The 27,950-nt window shown below is 38.7% G+C and overlaps 1 protein-coding gene across 1 annotated transcript; it reads right to left on the reverse strand.

Annotated features, from left to right (window-relative positions):
• Positions 1-79: 79 nt before the first annotated feature.
• Positions 80-27,950, reverse strand: ccdc117 (coiled-coil domain containing 117). Its single transcript, XM_066689327.1, has 6 exons — positions 27,532-27,950; positions 26,239-26,497; positions 10,241-10,291; positions 7,121-7,408; positions 5,000-5,143; positions 80-1,010 (listed from the first exon to the last, which is right to left on the reverse strand). Exons 2-6 carry the CDS (start codon positions 26,373-26,375, stop codon positions 803-805), a joined length of 828 nt encoding a protein of 275 aa, XP_066545424.1. The 5' UTR covers positions 26,376-26,497; positions 27,532-27,950; the 3' UTR covers positions 80-802.

A 27,950-nucleotide genomic window follows, 5' to 3' on the forward strand; every position in this document is an offset into this window, starting at 1 on the left:
CAACCTTGCTTTTTAATGTCAGTGCTAAATAGCAGTTTTTACATTCACATTTTATAAATGTACAAATCAATCAAGACTGTGTATTTGTCATATTTTTAATAAGTAAAAGGCAAACTCAATGTCCTTTACAACAACAACTGTTTATATATAATCCTTCTGGTAACAGATTTTTTTTTTAATTTCTGAAAACATAAAAATAGATGTATAGGAACTAGATTCCATCCATGTTATTTGTTCATTTCCCCCCTACCACTAGCATTATAATATTAATAATATGTTATAAAATTGTCTCTTAAATTCAATGTCCAGGCATTTTTAGAATAGGTCTAATCCAGTGGCAGGCAATTCTACGCCTTGAGGCTCAAAGGGATTCAAGCAATTCAAGTATTAGGATAGACAAGTCAAATCACCTATTTATTGTAGGTCTTAATCAGTTGCTAACTGAACCTACATGAACCTGATGCTCAAGGACAAATGTAATACAAGGTCTATGCAATACATATAGAATCAATGCAGTGAAAAAATGAAGAAAGGAGTTTAAGTTGGAGGAAAGTTTTTTACATTTTGAAATGATTTTAATGCAGGTAAAGGAAGGTCAAATTATAGTTTGCATTAAAGAAACAAGTTAGATGGTCCCAGTAAAAGTAAGCTTCTTCACAAGCTTAATGCCTGTAAACACAGGATTCCTGTATGGTACAGCAACATGTTTTTTGTTTTGTTGAACACCTTTTTTTTTTTTTTAGCTGCATCACTACCCAGTTAATTTCCCCAGACATTCACAGCTGGTGTGAGCTTCTGTACTCTAGAGTTCCATGTCCTCCTCTGGGCTGGTCTGTGGCCTAAGGTTATTATAGCCACCTTTTTGCTGCACCTCGGTGTCTGTACTTTTTACCAAAAGCTCTTTTGAACTGTATGCTGACTGGTGCTTCAGTCTCTGCATTGAGTCATTCAGTGTCTTTGGCAGAATCTTCAGGGGTCTCCACAACACCAGCTCCATACACGATTGATTCCTACCAGATAGGAAAAAAACATTTAGAACTAGATGTTGCCAGCAATTTTACAGCTTCCAAGTTCAAAATTTTAATCACCAGTTTTAATTACATGTACATATATGTACATATATTAAATACATCTCCATATATTGCAAAGCAAAAACAGATACACATAAAGGTAGTGGACAATAATTTGGAAACGCCAAGGTAAAGACACATAATAGTGCGTTGGCCCACCACATGCGGCAGTACGCCGTGGGATACAGTCTACCAGCATCTGGATTTCTGCAGGAGGGGTGCATCTCCATTCTTCCACAAGCAACCCAATCAACTCACACCAGCCTGATGGAGGTCAAAAGTGTTGTCTGAGGCGTCATTCCAGGACATCCCATAAATGCTCAATGTTCAGATCTGGTGATTGAGAAGGCCACCACATATAACATCAGTGTCATGCTCATTCAAGGAAAATGAGCCCCACACATTATGGAACCACCAGAATCATTCATCATTGGAACCAAGCACTCAGGGCTATAGAGTTCTTTAGGTTGAAGCCACATGTGCACTCATCCTTTTGTTGAGAAAATGGTGAAAGATGATTAATCTGACCATATCACATTTCTCCACTGCTTGGTAGTCCATTGTCTGTGCTCTCTGCACCACTGGACTCACAAACATGCCAGGTGTGATAAATCGTTTGAGCAGTACAACCTTACTTTGATATCCTGCTTTGTGAAGTTCTCAGCAGTTTTTGAAACTGGACGCTCAAGCCCCAGGTTAAAATTTGCAGTAAAATGATCTGTAGTTACCTGTTTTCCCTTGCACTTCGAATTATTGAATGTTCATCACGATCTTGGAGTATGTGCTTCTGCCCACTGTTGACCTTTGCTGATAATGTCTTTCCCTCGGAGTTCCATGCCGACATCACTTTAGACACCGTTACTCGTGAAACATTACCAAGTCTTGGTCACTCCTACCAAATGCGCAAAAGTCACTGTGGTCTCCTCTTGTTTGGAAGCATATAGAGGACTTAATTCAAATGTAAATTCAAAATGGAACGTCATTATGCAATCCCACAATTTCATAATCATGTTCCATTTATACACGCATTATTTGGGACAAAATTAAAATGAAAATACAGTAATACCATTTGCATCTAGTACGCACATTTGCAGATAATATTAAAATGTAAATTCAAAACCCAATTGCAATTGCATTTTCAAAATCTTCCCCCGCTTTATGTTGGGCTTTATTCAAATGATTACGTATTTGTGAAAATAGAAAAACAGCACTGTTCTTTGCAAATACATGTCCTAGCTCTTATGCCGTTTTCTGGACAAAATGTAAATGTAAATGTAAAACGCTATTGTAAATGCATGGTCAAAAGACAACTATTACAAATGCATGATCAACTTTGCTTCAAGATGGACTTTATTCTATTGATAATGCAATTGTGAAATGAGAGAAACAGCGCCCCTCTTTACAAATGCATGTCATACCTCTTAAGCAGTTTTCTGGACTAAATGTAAATGCAATTGCAATCGCTATTGAAACAAAATTGATCATGCTCTACCGACCTCTAACTTTTGACCTCTGAACATGCCCACAGGACTGAAGCACTAATTTGAATTAAGTCCTCTATATGCTTTCATACTGTTGCAGCCATGCTAGCCATAATTAAAGGTAACCAGGCTTGTGCAGCATTTTCATACATTACCCTAAATAAGATGGAATGTAATCTGCTTAAGTAATACATTAGCCAAACCTGTGTGGTCCCACAATTAACTATGTGTTTCAATTTTTTGTCCACTTTGTCCTGTAAATTACAAACACCAGCCTCCTGTAGCGGTTTTCCTGTGTGTTTTTTAACTCCCATTTTAAGTTTAAGTACTTTTGAGTGACCAGCTCTTCATTTATACTGCTTATTCTACCAGTGGCGCAACACAAAATGTGGGGGGCCCCCCTGCCAACAATTGTGGAGTGGCCCAAAGTGCATCACTGCTGAGGAGCAGTATTTGACTATCATCTAATTTAAACTGCCGGTCTACGAAACATATCTATGCATTCGAGTTTGTGTGAATAAAATAAATAAATATCAATAGCAATACCTTTTAAGTGAGTTAACAAACCAACTGTAGATTTGTGGTAGTTTAATTGCAATGCAAACATTATACACTTAACAGTGTTTTTATTTACTTTATCAAAGTATTTCCATGCAGAAATTCTCTGTGAGGAAGCTAAGCTAAGAGAGGAAGCTTCTCTCTTGTAGCGCAGATTTCCGCAGATTTGCGGAAATCTGCAGAATTCCACCGATCCCATTGGTGGAGCCGCACAGATCCGCGAAAATCTGCGCTGCACGAACACAGTGATTGTTAGCCAAGGTACGTTCTAGATTAGCCGATCAGAGACAGGAAATAACAAATCCCACATTTGCGTCAATCTTCATTACAGCTACATAAAATTCAGTTATGAGCACATGCTAATTCTGCAACGCTATTTGCCATAGGTGAATACAGTAAGCCACATGCAGTGTCAGTCAACACATACATGGTGTTTTTGTTCATTATATTTTACTTTAAAACTTAAAAATAGCTTTATAATTCATTTAATTGCTTTGTGAACATTTTAACATATAGGTTAATAGATATAATCAATAGATAATGATAGATAATAATATATAATAATAAAAGATTAATTTGAATTTTAAACAAAGCCCCACTGGGGAAGATTGTAAAAAACCCTGTTTGACCTACCTACTATTATATATATACAGACGGGAGACAAATTAAAGGAAGAAACAACATAGTGTCTCAGTAAGGTGTTGGTCCACCACAAGCCACCAGAACTCCTTCAATGCACCTTGGCATAGATTCTACGAGTCTCTGGAACTCCGCTTGTCGAGAACACTAGCCAGTTGAGCAGTCTTTGTGACTTAAGCTCCTGCCATTCGGGCCCCAATAATGACCCCTCTTTCAAAGTCACTTATATCGTTTCCTCTTGCCATCTTGATCCAAAATGGAGGTCAAGTGGGCCTGCTCAGCATTTTTATACATGACACAGAGCATGAAAGGATGTTAATTGCTTAATTGTATCATGCAGTACACCTGTTTGGAGGTATCTGGATTTGTTATGTTCTGCCACTCATTTATTCAAGTTTTTCCTTTAATTTGTCAACCATCAGTATATATACATACATACTGATGGTTGACAAATTAAAGGAAAAACTTGAATAAATGAGTGGCGGAACATAACAAATGCAGATATATATATATATATATATATATATATATATATTATTTTTGATTTAGTATTGTTATGATGGGATGCTTCTTTGGGCTACAACACTTTGATATTGTGAACAGGCATTAGGCTCCCATTTCAATTGCCAAACATTAAAACTATGATGCGATCATTGTTAAAACCAAACAAAGTCAATATGCTGATATTTTTGACAGGAACCGCCACACACAACGCAACTGAAAGCACACATTTGTAACACTTAAAAAACAAAAAACATTGCTGATTCATTTACACGTCGTTCTTTAAAATATATCTGAATCTAAAAAGTGTATTTCAAATGCTCCTTTAAAGTCAGGATTTTAAGTCCGCAACTTCATGACACTTACCAAAAAACCTCTTTGCAATGGAGTCATTTGCACATTGCACATTCTACTGTTTGATTGAACAAATAAAACAGGACTGGAAAATTATCCAGGATATCAGTGCCTTTGGAACGGGTATTCTCAGCTACTGGTCTGACTGTAATCCGACTGTGATCAAGCCTGACCTTTACTATGTTCATTTTAATTTATTGTGTGGGAAATGTGCATTATTTTTTATTATTTTTGTAGGACATTTACTTTATAGGCCAAAAGTAAAGAATTGAAGCAGTTTTCCCATAGGCCTGTCAGAAAATGGCTCAGGTAAGTGGCTCAGGACACCATGGAGGCCTTACCATTGAATGTCCCATATTTTTTGGATTTGTCAGCCTTTAAAACTATATCACTCACACAGACTGGACTATGGTTTGTGGGATGATGTCCCCAATTCCATTCTGCAACCCCTCTTTCAGACTGTCTGACATCACAAGGATGGGTCTTCTCTCTGCTGGTTCCAATTCAAAATCATCCTCATCGTCATCTTCCAGTGTTATTCTAAAATAGAAAATTTAGAAAATAACTAATTTCAGCTTTAAATTAACAAACAGTAAATAAATAGCTCAAAACACAGTAGTCCCAAGATTATTTAATGACACTGCAATACATTGACTGTCTTGATGCTATTACACTTGATCCAATTATTACTAGTATATTTGACAGATATGCAACTGATTTCAATATATATACAGTGGATATCAAAAGTATATACACCCTTATTGAAAATGCAGTTTTTGTCGATGCAAAGGCTGAAATCAAGACAAATCACATCAGACCTTTTTTCACCTTTAATAAATCTTGTAACCAACAATATTTAAGTGAAAATCAACTGGATAATTTCTTGGGAAAAAAATAACAAATTAAAAACTGTCAATGCCTTGGTTGCATAAGTGTGCACACCCTTTAACTAATACTTTGTGGAAGCACCTTTTGCTTGGATTACAGCAGTAAGTATGTTTGGATACCTCTGTATCAACTTTGCACACCTGGATCTTGCAATTTTATCACGCTCTTCAAGTTCAAGTTCAAGTTCAGTCAAACTGCAAGGGGATCTCCTGTGCACATCCCTCTTTAGGTCAGTCCACAGATTTTTATTATAGGACTGAGGTCCAGGCTCTGAGTAGCCCATTCCTAGACATTGATCTTCCTTTTTTTAAGCCATTCCTTGGTTGATTTAGCTGTGTGCTTCGGATCATTGGTGTGTTCAAAGATGAAATTCTTCTTTAACTTCAGCTTTCTGGCAGAGGGCAGCAATATAATTGGCAAAATATCTTGATATTTGGAGCTATTAATTTTCCCCACGATGCTGCCATCACAATGCTTGACAGTATGTACTGTGTTCTTTGTGTGATGAGCCGTGCTGGCTTTGCACCAAACATATATTTTGGAATTAAGGCTACAAAGTTCTGCCTTGGTATCAGACTATAAGACATTTTCTCACATGATTTTGGGAGACTGAATGCGTCTTCTTGCAAAATGTGGAAGGGCTTGGATGTTGTTTTTTGTGAGAAATGGCTTCCGTCTTGCCACCCTATCCCGCAGGTCAGACAGAGAATACGCCCAATGGTTGTAATATGCAGGGAGTGCCCAGTTACTGACAGAAATTCCTGCAGCTCCTTTAAGGTTGCCATTGGCCTCCTGGTAGCCTCGCTGATGAGCTTTCTCCTTGCAGTGTCATCAATTTTGGAGGGAAGTCCTGATCTTTACAATGTCCTGGATGTGCCATATAGCCTCCACTTCTTAATGATGGTCTTCACAGTGTTCCATGGTGTTTGAATGTGATTGATTAAATCTGAACACAGTTACAACCCCCATTATAAAGCATTTGCAAACTTATGCAATCAAGGCATTGGCAGTTTCGTATTTTTTTATTATTTTTCCAATAAATTATCCACTTGTTTTTCACTTAAATATTGTTGGTTACAAGATCATATTAATGGTGAAAAAAGGTTTGACATGATTTGTGTTGATTTCAACCTTTACAGCAACAAAAGCTGCATTTTCAATAAGGGTGTGTAGACTTTTAATATCCACTGTATAATATCCAATACATTACCTTTAGAGTTGTTTCTATCAAAAACTATATACCTGCATTTTTTTGTATTTTGTAGATAGTGAATGCATGCATCACTGTGGTGTTCAAAGACAATATGGCAGAAAAAGTATGAACTGGAACTGGATAATGCATTTTTCTCAGAATTCCTGCAATCTCATTCTAAGTTATAGCAGTCTAATTTTTGGTAAACACAGCATTCTTTAACAAAACTTTGGAGGCAAAGGTCTTTTCAGTTATTCTACTTGCCCATCTCATGTCCAAGGTGATATACCCTTTAAGAGTAACCAATTTAAGCCATACTTTTTGAAGTGGAAACAAAACCATGAAGTGTATACTTATACGAATAAACTAGTCATTTATATTGCTAGATTCTGGGTTTCAGTCTCCCCGAAGAGAATTAAAACACTGTGCTCATATACCTTTCTTCAATCTCCTGAAGCTGCCAGTGTGCTGCCTCCAGCTGCTCTGTACAGTCCCTGGCCTCTACTTCCATAGAGGTCACTTCAGACTCTTGCACTATGGGTTTGTAACAGGCTCCCCTTAACTCTGGCATAGTGGAGTTATGAGGGTTGGAGTCCAGCTGTAAAGCCTGCTGTGGAGTATGTGAAGCCTCAAGTACCCAGGCATTTCCATCCTGCTGCCAAGGAGTCTGGCACGAGAGCCTCACCACCTCCCCCATTACTTTTCGCCTTTTGGCACTACAGGCTCTGAAAGCACAAGATTCAGCTGGTTAAACTGATTGTCCAACAGTATTACATTATCATCTAAGATGTCTCAGGTAGGAGCACAATATATTATATTATGACTGGGCTACTTTCCCTTAAAATATGCAGATGAAAAATTAAAAGATATGAAAAACATAGGTTCTTTAATAAAAAGAAGATGGGCATTCAAGAAAAATATTTTAAGAAGTTAAACACTGACTGACAGTAGCATTGTTGGATTCAGTGAACTATATTCACTCAGTATAACTTTTTTAATTAATCAGACTTACAAAGGTCATTTGTGCTAATACTTCACATTCCGAAATTTTAAAAATACTACTATAAATATCAAATTTGGGGAAGGCATAATACACAGAATGTATTAATAAAAATATAATTCATTTTGCAAAAGCAACATTCTACAGCCAATACAAATAAACACCACATCAGGGGAAACATTTTGAATGCAATTTATTTTGGCAGAAAAATAAATGTATGCTTAATTTTGTGTTTATTGCAACATACAGTGAGGGAAAAAAGTATTTGATCCCTTGCTGATTTTGTATGTTTGCCCACTGACAAAGAAATGATCAGTCTATAATTTTAATGGTAGGTGTATTTTAACAGTGAGAGACAGAATAACAACAACAAAAATCCAGAAAAACACATTTCAAAAAAGTTATACATTGATTTGCATGTTAATGAGGGAAATAAGTATTTGACCCCTTCGACTTAGTACTTGGTGGCAAAAACCCTTGTTGGCAATCACAGAGGTCAGACATTTCTTGTAGTTGGCCACCAGGTTTGCACACATCTCAGGAGGGATTTTGTCCCACTCCTCTTTGCAGATCCTCTCCAAGTCATTAAGGTTTCGAGGCTGACGTTTGGCAACTCAAACCTTCAGCTCTCTCCACAGATTTTCTATGGGATTAAGGTCTGGAGACTGGCTAGGCCACTCCAGGACCTTAATGTGCTTCTTCTTGAGCCACTCCTTTGTTGCCTTGGCTGTGTGTTTTGGGTCATTTTCATGCTGGAATACCCATCCACGACCCATTTTCAATGCCCTGGCTGAGGGAAGGAGGTTCTCACCCAAGATGTGACGGTACATTGCCCCGTCCATCATCCCTTTGATGCGGTGCAGTTGTCCTGTCCCCTTAGCAGAAAAACACCCCCAAAGCATAATGTTTCCACCTCCATGTTTGACGGTGGGGATGGTGTTCTTGGGGTCATTCCTCCTCCTCCAAACACGGCGAGCTGAGTTGATGCCAAAGAGCTCGATTTTGGTCTCATCTGACCACAACACTTTCACCCAGTTCTCCTCTGAATCATTCAGATGTTCATTGGCAAACTTCAGACGGGCCTGTGCATGTGCTTTCTTGAGCAGGGGGACCTTGCGAGCGCTGCAGGATTTCAGTCCTTCACGGCGTAGTGTGTTACCAATTGTTTTCTTGAGATCATTAACAAGATCCTCCCGTGTAGTTCTGGGCTGATTCCTCACCGTTCTCATGATCATTGAAACTCCACGAGGTGAGACCTTGCATGGAGCCCCAGACCGAGGGAGACTGACAGTTATTTTGTGTTTCTTCCATTTGCGAATAATCTGACCAACTGTTGTCACCTTCTCACCAAGCTGCTTGGCGATGGTCTTTTAGCCCATTCCAGCCTTGTGTAGGTCTACAATCTTGTCCCTGACATCCTTGGACAGCTCTTTGGTCTTGGCCATGGTGGAGAGATTGGAATCTGATTGATTGATTGCTTCTGTGGACAGGTGTCTTTTATACAGGTAACAAACTGAGATCTCAGCTCGTTACCTGTATAAAAGACACCTGGGAGCCAGAAATCTTGCTGAATGATACGGGATCAAATACTTATTTCCCTCATTAACATGCAAATCAATGTATAACTTTTTTGAAATCCGTTTTTTTGGATTTTGTTGTTGATATTCTGTATCTCACTGTTAAAATACACCTACCATTATAATGATAAATTATAGACTTATCATTTCTTTGTCAGTGGGCAAACATACAAAATCAGCAGGGGATCAAATACTTTTCTCCCTCACTGTATATGCTGATTCATCCACCTGGCTACAGAATGTTCCATTCTATTTTGAATTCAGTAACTCAGCCACAGACAATTATACTGTAAGAATATACACTTCAAGGACAACATTATTTTCTTCACCCTGATATATTTGTACATATGTATTTATTCTGATACCAAAATTATTTTCAGCAGTATAGTATTTTCAGATGATACTATTGTGTAAATACTCAATCAACATTAAAGGAAAATAAATTATAAAACAATAGTTAAACTACCTTATTCTAGTTATTGAAATTAAAGTTGTATAGTTCTAAAAACTAATCTTGAAGCAGGAATAAATTATTTATATTCAACATTAAAATATGTTCACATTTTGCCGGTAATATAACGAGTAATATGTAAGATTTCTTTTTTCTCAAGAAACGAATAATGAATGACTAATATTACTTTTTATTAGTAATGACCCCAACATTGGTCACATGTGCTAAAATGGTATAACGTTTCATTAATTATTTTCATTGCTGTTTTCGTAAGGAGAACATCTGCAAAAAAAATTAGGATTCTGACAGAAAAACAAAACAAAAATAATATAGAATATAAAACATAATATGTCCTAAACTAGGTAATTTTAAACTATAATCTTTATGAATAGAGTACAAAGAGTATACTCAGATCTTTTTTGGACTTTTGCTCATTGTAGTTGTGAGAGGTGAATTTCAGATTACTTTTCATTAAGACTGCAAAACAAGACAAGAAACATCCATTTGTTAAACAAATCAGAACACTTACTCTTCATTACTACTTCTCCTGTGCTTTCTCTGGTATCGTCTATCTGAGCTCCTAAACAAAAAAGTGAAATGCATTAACATATATGAAGCTATTAATATATTTTATTAAAATAGACATTACATCAAAATTAATTCTGCATTGCTTCTTTAATTGTATTTCTAATATGTCCTATATTCTCCACATGTTTGCATAGGTTAACACTGGGTGCTATGGATTCCTCCCACATCCCAAAGACATCTGCTTAGGTTGACTGGCTACTATAAATTGCCATGTATGTGTGTTGGCTGCCATGAGATGGACGTCCAGGGTCCCCTGCCTTGCGCCAAGAGTCTTCAGGTGCAGCATGCTGGAATACCTCCCCATGCATCAGTCTCGTCTGAAAAGCCTATAGGTACTTCAGTATGGTGAGGTATTCCAGCATGCAATATCTGGTCCCAGTGACCCTGCACTGGATGCAGCAACTATTGAAAATGGATGGGTGAATAACAACTAAATTTTCCAACACATAATGCCACAATGCTAGTGTACCAACTCACATGGTCAGTCCAGTCTCTTAGGATCCATGAAACCTGTCTTTGATTTATTCAATAAATGAACTGACCTCAGATCCTAAGATATATCGATGTGCTATAAGCCCAGTATTGTGTTCGTTATGGGAAATACAAAGAGGGGAATATATTCTCATTTCCATCAATGATGACATAAGAACATAAGAACATAACAAAGTTTACAAATGAGAGGAGGCCATTCGACCGATCGTGCTCATTTGGTGTCCATTAATAAGTAAGTGATCCAAGGATCCTATCCAGTCTATTTTTGAATGTTCCCAAATTTTCAGCATCTACCACATTACTGGGGCGTTATCGTTCAAGTCGGAAGCACTGCCCCGATCGAAACGTCACTCTATCAAAGCTGCCATTGGCCCCTGCGCTCGTCAATCAGAACAGGTCCCTTCCCACTTCCTGTTCTATAAAACGTGACATCAGCGCAGGTTCGTCCTCTTTTGCCTCTTCGCTTGACTCAAGAACGTAAGCTCTCTGTGTCTGTGTTTGAAATAAACATTCAAACTGCGTATTTCGGCTGGCTGGCTCACTTCATAGTGTTGATCACCACCGTTTTCGCTTCACATCGTCTCTGTCTTGTGTATGTTTAGTTATTATTGATAGCTAATCCCGATTCTGTCCCGTCCGCTCACCGGAGGTCCGACTGCACTTTCGGTTTCAGTTTCGTTCACAAGAAGAGCCTTTTAAAAATAATAGTCGTGTTTATATAGTGCTATATATATTCTGACTGCTTGCCGTGTTGGTTATTTGTCCACAGGGCTTTTTCCTCCACAGCAGTAGCGCTAGCAGCGGCAGTAAAATCCACGGCCCTGTAGGAGATCTCGCTCTCTCGGTTCGCCGAGAACGAGCACTGCTAGCCCTCCCAGTCCGTGCGTGCGTGCCTCGGGTTTTAGAGTGCTCGCGCGTGTGTGCTCGGTGCTCGGCGATGAACTCCTCTGTGCCGCTTGCAGCCACCGCACCTTGCCCGCCTGGAGGGGACCCAGCCCGACCCCGCCTCCTCCACCACCTGAGCCCCGTCCCTGAGGCGTTCCAGCAGCCTCTGGCCCACCTTTACACCCCCAACAACTCTCCAATTCGCAACATTGCGAGACTCTTGGGTGCTCCAAATTATATCAGTTGGCTACTCCCTGCAATTTCGCCCTTCCAGGGCGTGGTGTGGACGCGAGTGAGGGACCCGTTGCCGTGTGCAGCGCTTCGCGTCGAAATCTCCGCTCTCCTGGAGAAGCGAGCAATCCGCGAAGTGCCCCCGCTGGGGCAGCATGAGGGATTTTATTCCCCATACTTCCTTGTGCCAAAGAAAGATGGCGGTTTCCGCCCCATCTTGGATCTGAGGTGCCTGAACCACCACCTCATATGTTAAACAGCAGGATTGTGGCTCCATTCTAAAATTGTAGAATGAAGTTCACTGCCGCTGTTCCCAGCTGACGGCGCTTGAGTTTCGCTGCCTCGCTGTGTATATAGTTCCTTTGTTAACACAGCTAATGTTGCCCTGCGTTAGCCGGTCTAACCAGTAGGCGTCAACTACTCCTGTGTTCCATGGGCAGTGCATGACTTCATTCCTTCATTCCTTTGTACGAAATCTAAATTGTCAGCACAATGGAGCTCTTCCACTCTGTACTGTTTAGTCAAGTTGGATGCTCTTGTGCTGCGCGCTGACAGCATGAAGGTATTGCTGTCACGCGATATGTATGTATTGTATATTGTTCAGCTGTCTGAGTCTGTAGCCCCACTCCTATTGGATCAGGGGTCCACTGCCATGATATTGCGCGGAGGCCGCACAAGTGCTTGATTGCCCGCGCCAGACATTGTGCAAGTAGATTACGGCCCTGCTCCTAGCTGCATTAGTAGAGCAGCCGGCCTTGCTCTTGTAAGCGGAGGGCATAGGAGTTAACCTCTGTAGCCCCGCTTTGTATATGCTGATTGCAGACAGTTCCCGGTAGAGCGTGACTATGGTTCTCGCTCCTGGATGGCTCAGGTGTGGCCCTACGGGGCCCCTGAGGTTACTGTCTGGAGTTGTGTTGCCGAGGTCCCCTAGCGGTGCACCTCGGGGCAGCCTCCCTTATCTGCTCGCTGCCTCCTCCCTTGCGACGGTTTTGTTATACAGTAACCCCTCCCCCTTGGGCAGTGCTTCTGACTTGAAAGATAACGATAGGTTGCATATGCAACCCCGGTTATCTGAAAAAGGAAGCACTGCCAAGGGTTGCAAGGTCGCGCGGGACTCAAGGCTCTTGGCAAAAGAGGACGAACCTGTGCTGACGTCACGTTTTATAGAACAGGAAGTGGGAAGGGACCTGTTCTGAGTGACGAGCGCAGGGGCCAATGGCAGCGTTGGCAGTGCTTCCTTTTTCAGATAACCGGGGTTGTATACGCAAACTATCGTTTGTTCCAGATTGTGACAACTCTCTGTGTAAAGAAGCGTCTACTGTTTTCCGTTTTGAATGCCTTGTAGCCCAATTTCCATTTGTGTCCCCTGGTGCATGTGTCCCTGCTGATGTGGAAAAGCTCCTCTGGTTTGATGTGGTTGACACCCTTCATGATTTTGAAGACTTGGATCAAGTCCCCACGTAGTCTCCTCTGTTCCAGTTTGAAAAGGTTCAGTTCCCTCAGTCTCTCCGTGTAGGACACCCTTCAGACCTGGAATAAGTCTGGTTGCTCTCCTCTGAACTGCCTCTAGAGCAGCAATATCCTTCTTGAAGTGTGGTGCCCAGAACTGTACACAGTATTCCAGATGAATACTAGCGCATTGTACAGTCTTAACATTACTTCCCTTGTTTTAAATTCTACACTTTTGACAATATACCCTAGCATTCTGTTTGCCTTTTTTATTGCGTCCCCACACTGTTTGGATGGAGAAAGTGAGGAGTCCACATAGACTCCTAGGTCTTTCTCATGTGTTACTAGTTCTAGTTCTATTCCTCCCATAGTGTAATTATAGTGGACATTTTTGTTACCTGTGTGTATTACCTTGCACTTGTCCACATTGAATTTCATCTGCCAGGTGTCGGCCCACAACTGAATGTTATCTAAGTCCCTTTGAATAGCCTGTGCTGCCAAGATTGTATCTGCTGAGCCACCTATTTTATTATCATCGGCAAACTTGACAAGTTTTCTAACTATCCCAGAGTCCAGATCATTAATATAGATTAGAAAAAGCAAAGGCCTTAATACTGATCCTTGTGGAACTCCACTAACAACCTCACTCCAGTTAGAAGCAACTCCTCTAATCGACATCCTCTGTTTCCTATACATCAACCAGTTCATAATCCATCTACTTACATTAACCTGAATGCCTACAGCTTCCAATTTGAGGATCAGTCTTTGGTGTGGAACCTTATCAAAAGCTTTCTGAAAATCTAAGTATATCATATCATATGCTTTCACATGATCTAGAGCTGCAGTTGCATGTTCAAAAATTTTGAATAAATTAGTAAAACATGATCTGCTTCATCTAAACCCATGATGACTATCTCCAAGAATATGGTTTTCATCAAGATGCTTCTCTATTTTCTGTCTAATCATTTTTTCCAACATTTTACAGGTGATGCAGGTGAGACTGATTGGTCTGTAATTTCCTGGCTCAGTTTTGTCCCCTTTCTTGTGGATTGGTATGACATATAATGTCTTCCAGTCAGTTGGCACATCCCCTGTTCGAAGTGTCATTTGAAATATTTGCCTTAGCGGTCTATAAATAATGTCCCTCATTTCTTTAAGTACTGTTGGAAATATACCATCTGGCCCAGGTTTCACTTCCTCCCTTATTGTCCTCTTGCTGTTGTAGTATTGATAAAAGTTATTTCCATTAGTTTTAGCTCCAAGAGCTATGTTTCTTTCTATTTCCCTCTTTGCTTTCCTGATCCCTTTCTTAAGATCTTTTTGCAGCTCAACATATTCTATGTATTTTGTTTAGTCTCCGTCCCTTTTGTATGCGCTATACAACATTTTCTTCCTCTTGATATTTTTTTGCATACCTCTATTAAATCATTTTGGCCACTGTTTTTTGGTCCTCAATTTGCTAAGTTTGTGGCTCCTGAGCCTCAAGTAGTATATTCTTAAAATATAACCATCCATTTTCAACTGAATCTGTATCCAGTGTGCTCCAGTCTACCTCTTCTAAGTGCCACCTCATACCTTCAAGGTTTGCTTTTCTGAAATTGTAGACCATTGTTTTAGACTTGGGCCTTGTTTTTTGAAAGAATGCCTCAAAGCTAACCATGTTGTGGTCACAATTTGCCATTGGTTCTCTAACTAGTGTCCCTCTGACTCTTTTTTGGTCATTTGAAAATATCAAGTCAGTGCATGCACTCTCCCTGCTTGGTTCCCTGACAAATTGAGTTAGAAAGCAGTCATTTACCATCTCAACCATTTCTATTTCTGCTTCTGTAGTCTCAACCGGGGCTTTCCCAGTCTATGTTTGGGAAATTGAAATCCCCCATTATAACAGCCACATCCTTGCTACATGCAGTCCTGATTACACTGTACACTGTACACTGTACGACCTACTGTAACCCAGCAGTTCTCTACGCTGACTGCTCTGAGGTCTCAACTCTCCTAGGTTTTGGCGTGCACACCATCTCTCTCAACCGCCCACAAAACAATGCAAGATACAAGTATAGTCTTGGATTAAAAAAGTTATTTCATCTGCAGTGATCCCTTCAATTATAGCATGTGTAGTGTACTGAACCCATTTAATACGATGCCCATATCGCTTCATAATCCCTAAAACAATTTGAGACAGGACAGGGTTTTAATTGTTCCTTTAACTGAAAGAAGATAATGTATAAATTATTACACATTTGACAAGATGAATAATGTTGTCTAATTTCTAAGCATTACAAACAAGGTGGTGCAATAAGATGTTTTACTAACATGTGACTGATTGGACTGATTCAACAGTCCAAAGTATGTTAGTCATCATTTATTTTCTGATAGTTAGGGGGCCAAGCAACGAAGTTGCTGGACAACCTTTTGTAATTGGTCGGATTATTAGGCTTCCATGCACAAAGTTATTATTATTATTTTTATTTTTTTCTTCCGCCAGAAATTTAAAATGCCCCTAAAATGCTCATACATGCCTGAAAACTCACAAAAGACACCACTAATACCTGCAAATGCTGTGAAAACTGCATGTGCTGGTCACATGGTTCTGCTGCACTTCGTGCATGGAAGCCTAATAACTAGAAGTTGCAAGCAACTTTTAAGGCTTCCATATTGTATCAGTAGGTTTCAGATTTGAGCAGGCATTTGTTTAAATGTTTAAATGCATGTGTTATTAAATGTGAAATTTTCAATTCTAATCCAATGTAGTACAGATTTGAGGTTTTCAATCATTTGTCACTTGAAGTGTGTATTTCAATGTCAGTGAAGTATAATATTAATTTCTTGATTGCATGCATCTATTTTGTAAGGTACCATTGTATTTTTCAATTAATTTTAGCATATACACTCACCTAAAGGATTATTAGGAACACCTGTTCAATTTCTCATTAATGCAATTATCTAACCAACCAATCACATGGCAGTTGCTTCAATGCATTTAGGGGTGTGGTCCTGGTCAAGACAATCTCCTGAACTCCAAACTGAATGTCTGAATGGGAAAGAAAGGTGATTTAAGCAATTTTGAGCGTGGCATGGGTGTTGGTGCCAGACGGGCCGGTCTGAGTATTTCACAATCTGCTCAGTTACTGGGATTTTCATGCACAACCATTTCTAGGGTTTACAAAGAATGGTGTGAAAAGGGAAAAACATCCAGTATGCGGCAGTCCTGTGGGCGAAAATGCCTTGTTGATGCTAGAGGTCAGAGGAGAATGGGCCGACTGATTCAAGCTGATAGAAGAGCAACTTTGACTGAAATAACCACTCGTTACAACCGAGGTATGCAGCAAAGCATTTGTGAAGCCACAACACGTACAACCTTGAGGCGGATGGGCTACAACAGCAGAAGACCCCACCGGGTACCACTCATCTCCACTACAAATAGGAAAAAGAGGCTACAATTTGCACAAGCTCACCAAAATTGGACAGTTGAAGACTGGAAAAATGTTGCCTGGTCTGATGAGTCTCGATTTCTGTTGAGACATTCAGATGGTAGAGTCAGAATTTGGCGTAAATAGAATGAGAACATGGATCCATCATGCCTTGTTACCACTGTGCAGGCTGGTGGTGGTGGTGTAATGGTGTGGGGGATGTTTTCTTGCCACACTTTAGGCCCCTTAGTGCCAATTGGGCATCGTTTAAATGCCACGGCCTACCTGAGCATTGTTTCTGACCATGTCCATCCCTTTATGACCACCATGTACCCATCCTCTGATGGCTACATCCAGCAGGATAATGCACCATGTCACAAAGGTTGAATCATTTCAAATTGGTTTCTTGAACATGGCAATGAGTTCACTGTACTAAACTGGCCCCCACAATCACCAGATCTCAACCCAATAGAGCATCTTTGGGATGTGGTGGAACGGGAGCTTCGTGCCCTGGATGTGCATCCCACAAATCTCCATCAACTGCAAGATGCTATCCTATCAATATGGGCCAACATTTCTAAAGAATGCTTTCAGCACCTTGTTGAATCAATGCCACGTAGAATTAAGGCAGTTCTGAAGGCGAAAGGGGGTCAAACACAGTATTAGTATGGTGTTCCTAATAATCCTTTAGGTGAGTGTATGTGAAGATTTCATTGTGTCATTCAAGATGCAGAATGGAATTCCCAAGTTTGGCCACATGATGGAGGTAGAGGTCTACATAAGGAATGTCATGATGTGGCTGACATGTGAAGCTGTCATTTTGGTTGGTGTACAGCAGCCAGGTATTGTGTCCTATCAACTTGGCTTGATCAACTTTGACAGATCTTTCTATTAGTGTAATCACTGACAATTTAAGTACATTAGGCTATAGTTCTGAAGATTTTTGCTGTCATAAGTGACATATTGTAACAGAATTTGGTGAGTTTTTGAATTTTGCTTATAGGTTTTTCTGGGGTCAATTTCATGCATTTATAAATACGCATATTTTGCATACGTGCACAGTCATTTGCTTGTGGCTGCCATGTTTTTGGATGCAGTCACTTGCCTCTTGCACATTTGATAGATAGCAGTGTCTATGTAAGATATGCAAAGTTTCAGGGCACAGGGCTTTATCGTTCCGGAGTTGTAGCCGTTTTCATATTCGCACGCGAATTCATGTTAAATCCAACATTACGACTAAACCGTGTACCCCACAAACTTCATTCTCTGGTTTTCTCTTCATGGCAGAGGCATACACACATGTGCAGAGTTTCATGTGTGTACTGCATTCCAGTGTGCAGGACATGTGTAACTTGTCTGAAGCAGCATGTACGTTTTTTTTCATTGGCCCACAGCACCCATGTTTTTCACTGGGGCAACTCACCTTTAACAACTTTGGTAGTACTCTGTACTAGTGTCATGCATACCAATTTGTGGCACAGTGGGTATAAGTGGCATGGAGTAGAAGGCACCAAAGCTTGAATCAGGAAACACAGCCTGGCGGACAAATCGTGAGACCGAGCAACTTCTGATGAACAAGCGTAATAGTAGGGCATAAGGTATGCTTGTGTATCAAGTGGCATATGCATGTGTCCGTTGGTTTCAGATAAGATTTTTGTAGCATTTCACAATTTCGACACTCATCGCAACATGGCGGCGGCACCATGTGACCGACACGTGTAGTTTTCACTCCATTTGTAGGTATAAGTTGTGTCTACAACACTTACGAGTTCCGTGAGTTGTAATACATGTATGAGCGTTTTAGGGGCATTCAAAATTTTGGCGGAAGGAAAAAAATAAAATAAAATAAAATAATAACTAGAAGTTGCATGCAACTTTTAAGGCTTCCATGTTGTATCAGTAGGTTTCAGATTTTAGCAGGCATTTGTAGTTTAAATGCATGTGTTATTAAATGTGTAATTTTCAATTTCAATCCAATGTAGTATACATTTGTGGCTATCAATCTTTTGTCACTTGAAGTGTGTATTTCAATGTCAGTGAAGCATAATATTCATTTATTTATTGCATGCATCAATTGTGTAAGGTACCACTGTATTTTTCTCTTAATTCTAGCATATATGTGATGTTTTCATGATTGCGTCATTTAAAATGCTGAATGCAAGTCTCAAGTTTGGCCACATGATGGAGGTAGAGGTCTACATAAGGAATGTCATGATATGACAGACGTGAAGCTTTCATGTTGGTTGGTGTACAGCAGCCAGATTTTGTGTCCTATCAACTTGGCTTCATCAACTTTGACAGATATTTCTACTAGTTCAATCACTGACAATTTAAGTACATTAGGCTATAGTTCTGAAGATATTTGCTGTCATAAGTGACATATTGTAACACAATTTGGAGAGTTTATGAATTTTGCTGATAGGTTTTTCTGGGGTCAATTTCAAGCTTTTGTTAATATGTGTATTTTGGATTCATGTACAGTCATTTTCTTGTGGCTGCCATGTTGTTGAACACAGTCAATTGTCTCTTGCAGACGTGATAGATAGCAGTGTCTATGTAATACATGCAAAGTTTCAGGGCACTGGGCTTTAGGGTTACGGAGTACTAGCTGTTGTCATTTTTGCACGCGGACACATGTTAAATCCAACATTGCGGCTTAACCGTGTACCTCACAATCTTAATTATCAGGTTTTATGTTCAATGCACAGACATAAACACAGGTGCTGAGTTTCATCTGTGTACTGCATTCCAGTGTAGAGGTAATGTGATACTTCTCTGAAGCGACACATACGTTTTTTTCATTGGCCCACAGCACCCATGTTTTTCACTGGGGCAACTCGCTTTTAACAACCTTGGTAGTACTCTGTACTAGTGTCATGAATACCAACTTGTGGCACAATGAGTATAAGTGGCATGGATTACAAGGCCACAAAGCTTGAATCAGAGAATGCTGTATGGGGGACAAAGTGTGCGCCCGGGGAACTTCTGATGAACAAGCGTAATAGTGGGGCATAAGGTATGCATGTGTATGAAGTGGCATATGCATGTGTCATTAGGTTTTGGAGAAGAAGATTCTTGTTGCATTTCACAATTTAGATTCCTATCACAATATTTAGCAACACCATGACACTAGTATGTGCAGTTTTCAGTGCATTTGTAGGTATAAGATGTGTTTACAGCACTTGCGAGTTTCGTGAGTTTTCATGCATGTATGAGTGTTTTAGGGGCATTAGAATTTTAGGCGGAAGGGAAAAAAAAAAAAAAAAAAAAAATAATAATAATAATAATAATAACAGAATAACAGAAACAATAGGCTTCCAGCACTTCGTGCATGGAAGCCTAATAATAAAAATCCTAACAAAAACAATAGGCTTCCAGCACTTCGTGCATGGAAGCCTAATAATAATAAAAATCCTAACAGCACTTTGTGCATGGAAGCCTAATAAAAATCCTAACAAAAACAATAGACCCTAATAATCCTAACAATTACAATAAGGTTCCAGCAACTTCATTGCTTGGCCTCCTAATAATAAGAATAATCATAACAATAACAATAGGGTTTCAGCAACTTCGTTGCTTGGCCCCCTAATAATCCTAACAATAACAATAGGGTTCCAGCAACTTCATTGCTTGGCCCCCTAATAAAAATCCTAACAGAAACAATAGGCTTCCAGCACTTCGTGCTTTGAAGCCTAAAAATCCTAACAGAAACAATAGGCTTCCAGTACTTCGTGCATGGAAGCCTAAAAATCCTAACAGAAACAATAGGCTTCCAGCACTTTGTGCATGGAAGCCTAATGACAGCTTTACATGTCAGCCACATCATGGCATTCCTTTGTAGACCTATATCTTCATCATGTGGACAAGTTTGGAAATAGCATTGTGCATCTTGAATGACACAAGAATGAAAACTTCACATATATGCTGAAATTAAGTAAAAATGCAATGGAACCTTACAGACACTGAAATATGCACTACAAATGACAAAAGATTGAAAACCTCAAATGTATACTACATTGGATTGAAATTGAAAATTACACATTTAATAACACATGCATTTAAACTGCAAATGCCTGCTCAAATCTCAAACATACTGATACAACATGGAAGCCTAAAAGTTGCAAGCAACTTCTAGTTAGGGGGCTGTAGCGTTATGTTGGGTGTATTTTGATAAGAGCATTTTAGCTCTGAGCTGAAGCACTGATCTAAAGAAGACCTCTCCCCCCCAAAGTTATCAGATTTCCTTAACTCATCAGCTTGGAACTGGTTTACATCAAAGTGACAGTTTTGGGGAGGATGGCACCGAAATTGGCCAAATAGTTTGGAATCCTGCTATGAGATGTCTGGAGAAAGGGGCCTGTAGGTAATAAAAAACTTTTTGAAGTGGACGAGAGCCGAAATCCCGACATAGAGCTACGAACCCGGGCCAACCAGCATTTCCAAAAGATGGCATGGATTGACATCAGTCATAAATCAAGCCCCCCTCCAATAGGACACTGGGGGCTGAAACCGAAATCCAATCTCAAAAACTCAAGAACCAATCACCTATTGATCTGACAGATGTATAAAGAACAGCGCACGGCCTCTCTCTCTCTCTCTCTCTCTCACCTGAACAAGTAACTCGCTGCCACAGCTCAACCTGTAGCTCTGTTGCCAGAACCAGAACCCAACCAAGTCTTTGCCGGCAACAGAAGAGTTAACCTGGGAGAAGGAGATTGAGCGTACGAAGAATTCTTTTAAAGGACTTTAATAAATAAAGAACTTTACAGACTGCGCATGCCCGCCTGTGCCCACCTGATCAGTGGAGTCTTACAGCTGGACAATTGACTAAGTCGACTGTATACGAAAGTGTCAGTCATTTAAATAGTTATTTGAGTCTTAAGAAACTTGACCCTTGGAACAAACAGGGCCCTGCTTTCCTCAAAGACTTTGTCTTCAAGTAACTACGGTGGAACCCTGCTTACAAAGAAGATTTTGTGCACAACTTTGGAGCCTTCAAACCAGTGGAAAATCTGTTTGGAAAAGACTCTACATTCGCGAAACCCCAACTTCCAGGTGCATCGACTGAGTGGAAGTTCTTGGACAAAGCCGAACCGGACTGCCTTTGTTCCAAACCACACGGACCTCGTGCCGTGTGCTGTTATCTGAGCCCGAAGCCAGAGGCCTCTCTGCGACGAAGTTCAGATAAGTTTGACAGTTTGGAGTTTGTGATTCATGACATTTGAGAAATCAATTAGAAATGTTAATCTGTGATTCATAACTCTAGAATGTGTAATATCATTTAGTTTTCTTAAATATAAATGTGTGTTGCATTAAACTGTTGTGTTGATAATTTTAGAAATAAAATCTGTCAACGCCGAGAAATATCTTCTCATTCCTGTTTAACTGTTTAGTCTGAAATTGACACAAGTTAATAGACGTTAGATTATTGGTGGCCCTGCCTATCCTTAATCATTGAATAATAATCAGTTAAGGGAAATTGTGGTAACAAGTAATGATAGGATCTTTCTCGGCACCTAAACGTAAATGAGACTGATATATATATATAACGAGAAGTTACCTGACATAAATACTAACCTGCGTAGTTATTGAATGTCTGACTAACAATACTAATGAGAGACTCACCTTCGTCTTACTAACCAGTATTGTAGTCAATGTGTTTATAACCTTTTTTGTTTAACGATTTGTGTGTTATCATATGCGATCCCATGGTCTTTGATTTGGTCACGGAAGTGATTTGTCTTTGATTTGTTGATCTAGAGTTGAATTTTAATTAGTTTTTCCCTTTTGTATAATGCTACATTTATTCTTTGTTTTTGAATAAATTTGACAATTTATATCTTTGGAATTGGTGTCTGCATCCAATTATTACAGAAATTGAGTTCTACAAGATTCCAAGATTCGTGATAAGGTGATACTATAAATTCACTTCTTTAATTGAAATTTATAAGTGTACCTTACGCTACATAATTGGTGCCCCGTGTGAGGAATCTTAGACTGAAAATAACTAATTTCTGTAATAGTTATTGGATAGCTTTGTCCAGAAATCCAGATTCCAAAGTGAAACAAGAAAACTTTTGTAGGCGTGATACACTGTTTGTACTCTAGAGGAACTGCCCTAGAACTGCCCACGTGGTATGTGTATGGTTTCCAAAGTCACAAAAGGTTAAGTCTGTTTTAGTTACTTGTGATAAATTGTTGATATCCTAAGCGTTGGCATTAGAGTCATTATGTGATTATTCGAGTACTGTTCTGTTGGGTTGTCACTGAATAGCCAAAACAATGATTACCCCAATGTCCCCATGTGAAGCATTGATTGTAAAGGTATCAGGAACAGAGATTCCTGAATTCCTTGGACGCCTAGGCAGTTTGGACTTTGAAGTAGAGTCGCGTCGAACTCAGTTGTTAAACGACAATACGACGCAACTCGAAAAAGAGTCAATAGAGGTGGTGAAAGTTATGGCTAGCTTAGCACTTGCGAGCTCAAGGTTAGTGAACTGGAGCATAAGCAAGTTTGAAAAACTGAAAAAGCTAGGAGAAAAGTATGCAAAAGCGAAAGAAGAAAGAGCCAAACGGCATGGAATGGTTTTAGAATTTGAAGGAAAGCTAGATACTTGTGGAAAACAAGTCATTGTGTTGAATGCTGAAAAAGAGGACTTAATTGAACAGAGAGAGCAATTAGGAAATGATTTAAGACAATTCCAGGATTCGTGATAAGGTGATACTATAAATTCACTTCTTTAATTGAAATTTATAAGTGTACCTTACGCTACAGGGCCAAGCAACGAAGTTTCTGGACAACCTTTTGTAATTGTTTGGATTATTATTATTATTCCGCCAAGTAACTTGCATATATTTCAAATGGCCATAAAATGAAAACTACTGTACAGAATCTCACCAAATGTGGTATGCTGGTAGATGCCTATATGACCTTGTCCCTCAAGAAATGTGGAAGTTATATGCCTTATCATTTGGTGCCAATATTGGATTAATGACAATTATTAGACAATATTAAACAATCTTCTTCTCCAAAACTGCTAATGGGACAGATGTAAAACTTGGTACATATGTTTATGACTGAAGTGAAATTTTGCACTTGGCTTGGTCCTCTATGAGATTTGTTAAAAACAAGCTAATTTGTTAAATAACCTGTCTGCTATGACCAAATCAATTTATAATTTTTTGTCCATAAATTTCAAACGTCCATGAAATTAAAACATCATAAGAGAAACTCACCAAAATTGGTTTATTGGTAGATACCTATAGCAGGTTGTCCCACAAGAAATTTAGAGGTCATATGTTATATGGTGTGGTGCCAATATTAGATTAAGTGACAATTTTAAGACCATATTCAAACCTCTTCTCCTTCCAAACCGCTAATGGGGCAGATGTGAAACTTGGTGCATGACTTCATGTTATGACCTATATTCAGATTTGTAAATGTAAATTCATAAAAAAGATTTATAAAACTAAATACTTTCATAAACTTCATCTAATCCACTTAGATTGCACATCTATCACAGACAATGCCACCACTTGTGGGGACTTCCAGTACACACCACATACTCTGAAACTTAACCATCATGCCAAGCTTGCAAGGACTTCCAGTATAGACCACATACTCTGAAACTCAACCATCACACCAAGCTTTTAGCAGTATTCAATCACAAGAACTCAGACACATTGCAGGTGTTGATATATACAAGATATGAGAACATTTCTTAGTCTTGCATTTCATGCCTTTACCCACTGCACCACTGGGGAGCTTGCTATTAAGGCTTGGATTTATATTAGAGTAAATTTATGAAGCGATACATGTTATAAATTCATGCGAACCTGAAAAAGAGAGGGAGCTGTACTACCAATACAAATTTAACTAATAGTAATCTTTACAAATATTGAAATAGTTAACAATAGTTTATATTGTCTATGTATTCATTGTAAGAATGAAAAATACTTTAGTTAATGTAGTATATTGCAGAGTACAAAAAATATATTGTAATATATATGAATAACATATCACACTCATATTATAAATGGTGACTCATATTACAAAAGATGAAGTTATGATCTAAGTACTCCCTTCTCAGGCATAGGATAGTTTTGTGATACACTGAGTAAGTTGGATATGCCTCAGACAGTAAGGTCACTGCACTATGGCACAGGAGACCTGGGTTTGAGTTCCACCATGGCCAGAACTGAAAAGTATGTTAAACACAATATATCCCTACAGATGGGTTTGACTGCTTATAGCTTTATTAGTACTAGCATTATCATATTGTAGCAGTTCTGAAAACATATTCTTAAGCCTGAGCCATTTGGTGTTGTGGTTAGATCACTGTACTGTGGTGTGTAAGACCTGGGTTCAAGTCTTATCATAGCTGAAACCCTAAAGTCTGTTAAATATGTGATATCCCTCCACATATGCTTGGCTCCCTACATTGCTGCTTGCAATTTTAATCAATCCCATCAGGAATACTGATCAACTTAAACAGCTGATTGGAGTACCTTGTTTGTCATGCACAGAAACTAGAGGTCTTCATGGCATAAACCTTACACATTCATTTGTTTTATTTCAAGGGAAAACTTCAAACTTCATATAGCCTTAAAGTGTCCCAGGGACAATGGAGTAATATGGGCATCATATTAATACAGATTCTTTTCACTGCAGATTAAGGACCTGCCAATTTGATTACAAAATAAAAAAATCAGTTTTACTTTTGGTTGGTGTTTGATTTCATCACTTATGGAAACATTTTCCTCCAGTAGGTTCAAGTAAACAATATTATGTGTACTACTATAAAAAGCTGGTTGCTCCTTCCCTAACTAAGGCATTTTTATCATACATGTAATCCCTGTATCCTTGAATCAATCATTGTTTTATTATCTTTAATATTATAATTATTATTTATTTATTAGCAGATGCCCTTGTCCAGGGTGACTTACAAAACATATATACAATGAAACATAAATAACAAGCAACATTAATTTCCTTACAGCAGCAATGTAGATTGTTAAAAAACCTTACTGATCAACTGGAATAAACAAATCAACTACTTCTTACAAAAAGGGACAAGTTTTTGATGTCATAATATGAGAAAGTATGTGCTCAATAATATATTAATTGATCTCTCTCTTAATAGTATTCAGTGCATGTGATGTATGCACAAGGAAGTGCCCAAGCTAAAATCTGCAACCCCATGTTTCTTCTAATTGACAATGGGTTTGCAAGGCTTCAAATCAATTTTGTAAAAGTAAAAGATTTTAAAAAGCTATATTGTGGTAATGTATTTGAATTATTGTTTAGAATTTGAAGAATAGCATTTTCATAATGTTATAACCTCTAGGTGTGCCACTGTGGGTTTGTTTTTGTTTAACCTTTTAATAGTTGGACAAGTTGATCAGCAGGTTGAGGTTGAGGAAGTAGACTTATTATTTCTCTCTCCATAACACCAAAAATAGTAGAACTTACATATTGCTTTGTGAAGCCCCAACATGATTAATAACTTCAGAACTCTTCCTGGTCATTCCAACATCAGTGCGCTGAAACATCTGGGTGCGGTACTGAGAGAATGGAAGCTCCCTGCAGACAGTTTCTGTGCTGTACATTTACACTGATGTCTGTTCACCAAGTGTTCTTCAAAGGGTTGTATTTCACACCTTTCCTGATGAGCGACTGTTCTAGGAGAGGTGCAGGTCTTCTGTGAGACTCCTATCATGGACTAGGTGTGCTTTGAACATTTTTGGACAAGAAAATAAATATATTAACACAAAAACAGATAAGGCTTTTTAACGTTTAGTCTGTTATTCTTTATCTGAACGTTTTTTCCAATTAACACTATACTTTGGTCAAGGTGCTTTTAGAAAACATTGTTACTAAAAAAAAAAAAAAAAAATGTCTCATCTTCCATGTACACGAATTGGCCACTTTTTAAACAAAACATAAAAGCAAATATAAAATATACGTTTTTGTTTTTGTTTAACTTTTATTCATATTTGCATTATAACTGTTGCCTAAAATGTATGTCCTATCGAAAAAATATTTTTTGTTTCACAAACCTGGATTAGCACTAAATTTGGATTACGCTACCTAAATGTACTACCTATAAATGTACTTGAACTACTAACTTTAATTTTAGGTTGGGTGTTCCAAGACTTTTTCTCATACAGGTCTGTGAAAACATATCCTACCTAGTACTAATACTTAAGTAAGGTGTAAAATACTTAACTGTATATTTTCGTAAGGAAACACGTGTGCTACCGTAGTACTAAGCAGATAATTACACCCATTTTATCTGCACGTGCAAATGATTACTAACCGATTATCAGTGCTGCATATATCGGCTACTTACAATAAAAATACTTCAAAATGTTAACTTCGGATTCTGCATTACTAACTGCCATCGAGTGCACTTATACATTAACATTAACAATACCCTCAAAAGTGTCAACGCAGTTAATCATATTCAAGCATTTGATTTATTTTTTAATAATAGTCATATAAATACACTGAATTAAGGGTTTATTTCATAGTATCAATTTTAAACAGAATGTGTACTGTCTATATTTCACAAAATGATCCTGAGAATGTTATATTGTTTACATTCAAGACGACCCTGCAGAACTGATTTAAACCGGACACAAACATGCATTCGCATTTGGAAGAAGAAGAAGAAGAAGAAGAAGAAGAAGAAGAAGAAAAGGAAAGTAAAAAAAGTTGCGATTCTATCTAAATTATAAATTCCTTATAATTATTTATGTATACCTGTATTGTTCATCATACTATATATGTTTCCCTTCCATCTTTTTGTATCTGCAAATAATCGGTTTACGTTGTGCCTTTCCGTTCTACTTTATTCCTTAAAAGTAATCCAATCAATGTGTCTTTACGAATTACAGAGCGTCCGCCTGCACATTGCTTCGTTTGTTTTGATACATTCTAGAATATACCACTTTAAATGCTTGTAGGCCCGATGACAGCAGAAGTTTCGCGAACAGTCCAACACAGTGCATGCTGGGATTTGAAGTGTTGTTGTTTTTTCCATTCGGTCCATTGGGGTAGTCTTTTGGGAGCATGTTTTAATAAAATATTTATATAGTAGCTTTGGCAGAGTACGTGTTAGTGAAAAGTCACTACATGTACATATGTTACATAACGGTATAAAATCAATTAAGACTCGAAAG

The sequence above is a fragment of the Amia ocellicauda genome, chromosome 17 (genome assembly GCF_036373705.1).
Source record: "Amia ocellicauda isolate fAmiCal2 chromosome 17, fAmiCal2.hap1, whole genome shotgun sequence".
NCBI lineage: Eukaryota > Metazoa > Chordata > Actinopteri > Amiiformes > Amiidae > Amia > Amia ocellicauda.